Source organism: Limulus polyphemus, unplaced genomic scaffold (assembly GCF_000517525.1).
Source record: "Limulus polyphemus unplaced genomic scaffold, Limulus_polyphemus-2.1.2 Scaffold1476, whole genome shotgun sequence".
NCBI lineage: Eukaryota > Metazoa > Arthropoda > Merostomata > Xiphosura > Limulidae > Limulus > Limulus polyphemus.
This window is the reverse complement of record NW_013667086.1, coordinates 272,930-278,183: the sequence shown is the minus strand read 5'-3', so window position 1 is coordinate 278,183 and position 5,254 is coordinate 272,930. Positions and strand designations below refer to the sequence as shown.

The window sequence follows — 5,254 nt, the reverse complement described above, 5'->3', positions numbered from 1 at the left end:
GCTACTGTTTACAAAATAAAATACTGAAATCCAATAAAAGATAAGTTCTCTATAATTTATTTGATTCACAAATGTGATTTTTGCTCTCACGATAAGATCAAAATGGTCACGGCAGATAAAGGGTTAAAGTGAGTTCTTGTTTTCCCTCTGTTGTCAGAAATATTTTTTTCTTGCAATGCTTGGTGGAGACCAAAAAGACACAGCCATGTTGTTTTAAGGTTAAAAATACTATGCCCACCTGTTGCATTATATGCATACCATTATGAAAATGTTTTCTATAATAAAAATATTAAGTAAAATAAAATGTTTTGCTTTACTTTTATAATTTGAAAAATAACAATATAACAAAAATCATCTCACCAGGACTGTCTAGATGCCTGTTTAGAACTACATCCATTCCTGTTCTAATTTCCTTGGACGGAACCAAAAGTCGGCTGGTTTCAGTGGGATTTTCACCTCCACAAAGTGAAATTTCATTATTGGAAGTCTCTGTAATCAGCATCAACTTCTTCACAACATCCTTCCCTAGAATGTTGTCAAATACAGCTTGGAGAAATGTATCACCACAAATGGACAGTTTCAGCTTGTCTCTGTGCCACACAATCAAACGACTCTCTTCCAGAGCAGTGACAGTAACCTTAGGAATAATTAGCTAATTATGTACATGCTTGTGCTAAATTTACAAAATTAGATTTTTCTAATATGCCATACAAGTTTTTATTCACTGCAAACAGTTCCAAGAATAAAATAATTTTATATCCTTTTGTTTAATAAATACACAATAAATGCAAAAATAAATTTTAGAATCAAACTGAATTCAAATAAAGATTACTTTTTGATGGATGAAAATCTGATAAACAATTTTACTAGTTCTCTTCTTTCAAAGATTAATCTTGTTATATGCCCAGTCCTAAATGATAACCCAACTTTACAAGGTACCACTCTCGCTCAATAGACTACATAAAATGCCCACTCATTCTTATCAAGATAGTTGGAAAAGGTGGTGGCAACCCATAGGAAAGTATAAACTTTTATTTAACTTATGTAATGCTGACTGAAGTAAAAGGATATAATAAACAATATGAACATGAGAAAAATATTTGTTTAATCAACATTTCATTTTACAGCATATAGAGTACTCTTTACAACTGACAACAGAGATTAAACTGATTTAATAAACATCAGAATATTCATAGAATAGTTCAATATGGTCACATATATGAGTGTAATATATAGAGCAATATTATATTCTTGATGAGATCCTGGAATAAAAATGCCTGTGCTAATTAGTAGCTGATTAAAATTAATTAATTTTTTTTCAAAATTAAGGTTTGGACCAATACTTCCTGTATATATGATGAAGAGAATTATCCAAGCATATAGTTACCACTTTCCCTGCCTTAAAATTTCACAGAACAATTAGCTAGTGGTTCAGCGCTACTGCCAAAAAGTCTTTGCATGAGCTTCAGTCTGTTGAAAGAACTCTCACCCTACACCCTCCTTTTCTCCAGTATATGAAAAAAATGATATGTTGTGCCTTCTTTGAGCTGATATATGTAATGTACTTCAGAGAATCCATTCTAAAATTATTTGTTCCTGTGACAAACCTATCCTCCTTCCTAAACTTTAAACCTTCTACATGGAACACTTTAGATCAGATCTTCACTTTCACTGTACTCCACCCATTTAAATTCATTCTTCCACTTAGGATAGAACATTATTTTCTTTTTGTAATTTTTTTGGTTTCATCCCTTTTGGTATCTTTTTCTCTCCTCCTCCCTTCTCTTCCTCATCAATAGAAGATAAAGACATACTTACTGTCACTTTGTGTCATCAGGTAAGCAGTCATAAAATGATCGAGAATGTTGAAATAATTTTTATGTTTATTTAACTATATACAATGGAATACTTTTTTCATAATCTTCAAAAGAACTTAGAACAAACTTAAAATTAGGCCTAAACACGAAGATAAAAAACTAATAATGTATAAAAAATGCAGGAAATAACCAATTCTAACTGGTAAGTCTGCCAAAGGGAGAGTGATGTGATTGGACAGAGGCAGAAGTGATGGGACCCTACTGATGGAAGGTATTAATGATATGTTATATGCTGCCACAGTTAACCTGTAGGGGTGGGAGTTTTTTCTAGGCTTGTGGTAGCATAGGAAATTAATAGAGACTGCATGAGGAATAGATCATTGGTGATGCAGAGAGGTAATGTAACATCTCTGAAAATAATTGTGAAGTCGAAAATGATTTGCTTAATTAACATTCAAGAGCAATGTTAACTATGCTCATCAACTATAGTCTCATTCCACTAAACCCTCTTTATTCTATCTCTGGTTGAAGGAGACTACATAAACAATACAACAATACAGGTGCATGAATCAGATTGTTAACAAGAAATGCTATGGGAAACATTCAGTTAATAATATTTAGAGACTTTTCGTGACATTTTAAAAGAAATTGTAATTAACCCTATCATTATGGGCTGGGTGGATTCCACCCAGCTTGTAAACACAAAAGTATCCATGAGAGTAATTATACTATGGTTTCTGATAATGTACGCATACCCTTACAAAATTTTGCAGCTTATTGGTAAACATTACAAAATATCGGGTTTTTAAATTAAGTATTAAGATATTTTAATTAAAAATTTTCTCATAAATTATGTGACCCTGGACACTTTATACTTTATCTGTTATTTTCTATAACTCTATACAGGGTCAGTTGATTTGACTGATCTCCTAACCACCATAAAAAAAAATTGGGAACTAATTCAAAGTTACCCTTTCTTCTTTATGGAACATCTGCAAATTGTGACTGGAAACCACAACTGTTTATCCTAAATAGCTTAACTTTTCACTAATTACTCAATTTTTTACAATGATGTCTAGTACTTACGATGTTAGAAGATTTTTTGCACTCATCACTCATATATTGTATTTGCTAACCCTTGTTGAATCTTGCGTATGGAGTGGGGAGGACAAATTAATTTTTTCTGATTTATATATGCATTTGGAAATACCCAAAAAGTTATGAATTTCTAGGTTGATATCATCACAAAAAAAATAAAATAAAAATAATATATCTGGCTTTTTAACTAAGTTACATGTGGCTTTAAAAAAGTTCATTTCTGTTCAGACTGTTGCCTTGATCATCACACTTTAAAATCTTCAATGGCATAATGGATTTCCCTGTCAATAATTTAAAAAAACTGACAGAAATACGTGATTCAAAATGAGCACTTTTAATTGGTTATAAACATGTATGTCAAGTAAGTACATGTAGCTTCTAAATCTCAAGTCTAAGTATAGAAGCTTTCGTCAGGGGATGGCAAAATTTATTTCTTGTGGCTAAGAACTGATCCCAAGTAATTTGAAATAAATGTGTAAACAGCATAAAAAGTGTAGCTCGTGTCAAGCCACACATGTGTATCATAAGTATATTCAAATTACAGAAGTTAACACTTTCCTTACCTAGATTTCCAACAGATATACCTCCATACACAGGTTAGTTGTTGATTGTTTGGCATTTTATGGTGCAAAATGCGTAGGCTACCTGCACCAAACAACTAGTAAAAATGAGTTAAAGTCAAATTGTTATAAAATGTAACAATAAATCGATTTAAAAGTAAACAATGTTCAAAATTCAGATAAAAGTATTAGATAGAAATAAAAAGGCCACTGGCTTGTAAAAATTTAAAAATACATTCAAGTTAAGTAGTGTTACCATCGCCAATGACACTATCCAATGTTCGGAGTAAAAATTGAAGAAAATATATGTCGAAAAATGAGCTGCCACTCATGGTCATAACAATGGCACAACAGTAAAATGTGGACTATTGTGACGTGAGTGTCACAAAGGCTACACATTGGGGTGCGAGTACCAGGTAAAAGAGATCAATGAGTCAAATGCCTAGCCTAGCCAGGACAACTTCCTCTTTCTGATCCTTATGGAAACAAGACGGCCAGAGAGCAACAGAGGATTTGACCTGGAAAAGCTTGTTAAGACATTGCTCACCCCAAATCGACTGCTAACTGGCGCGAAGCCGTGCCTTGAATACAGGACCATAGTCCATATATGGGACGGGCACAGCCATGACGGCACCAGAGCAGAAAGACTTAGCTGCAGTGTCAGCGAGCTCGTTCCCGCAAATAGCGACGTGGCTAGGTATCCAGAAAAACTGGATGGAAATATAATACAGAGAAAAATGGGCAAATCATTACTGAATATCAATGAGAACAGAGTGAGAACTAATGTTAAGTGATTCCAGGGCCAGTAGAGAGCTAAGAGAGTCTGTGTAAATAGTACAGTTGCTGAACTGCATAGCTTCTACATGATCCAGGGCAAAAGAAATGGCATACAATTTAGCAGTAAACACAGAAACTGTAGAGGGAATCCTGTGAGTAACTACCTAGCCCCAGAAAATCATGGCAGAGCCTACATAGTCACCTGATTTTGAACCATTCATGTAAATGGGAATAGAAGGATGGCTTGAAAGACATTCAGTAAAGAGAACACGGCACCTCCAATCGGGAGTATTCGCCTTCCTCAGATGACTCAAGCAAAGGTCATACCTGGGGATGGTAATAAGCCATGGTGGAATGAGCTGATCATTGAGGACAGTAACGTCACCCAATGCCAGACTGAATTCAGCTAATTTTGCCTGGATACAAAGGCCAAAAGAAAGAATGCAGACCATGTAATCTGAAAGAGCATGTCACACCAAGGAAGAAAGACACAACTTCAGGTGGAATGCTGTGGTAAGGACCGAAGCTTGGTAGCATAATGTAGAGAAAGTTGCAAATGGTGGAGGTGAAGAGGAGATTGATGAGACTCAGTGTACAGACTCTGGCAGAACCATAGACCAGAGGCCCATAGTCCAGTTTGGATAGAATGAGGACATGATAGATCTTGAGCATAGAACACAGATCCATTACTAAGAAGGTGGAAGAAATGACACAGAGGATGTTCGGTGCCCTTGTACACCTGACACGCAACTGCTTTATGTGAGGAATGAAAGTAAGCTTATGGTCAAAGATAAGCCCCAAAAACTTTGCCTCAGGGACCATGGAAAGAATAACATCATCAAGACAAAGCTCGGAATCAGAGTGTAGACACCCTTTCTGGCAAAAATACATGTAAACAGTTTTGGAAAAAGAAAATGTAATATATATCCTTTAGAATCCGTTCGTCTGTCTTGTATGCAGTGGAGAACGAATTCTAAAGGGTATCGTTTACAAAATAACTAC

The 5,254-nt window shown here is 34.9% G+C and overlaps 1 protein-coding gene across 1 annotated transcript in view; it reads right to left on the bottom strand.

Moving 5' to 3' along the window:
* Nucleotides 1-346: 346 nt before the first annotated feature.
* LOC106463763 (popeye domain-containing protein 3-like) overlaps nt 347-5,254 on the bottom strand; it is a gene marked incomplete at its 3' end in the record, with an annotated part of 26,589 nt that continues 21,681 nt past the window's right edge. The window contains exon 3 of the mRNA XM_013923828.2: nt 347-637. Coding sequence (XP_013779282.2) covers nt 347-637 — 291 coding nt within the window. The remainder of the gene's footprint in view (nt 638-5,254) is intronic.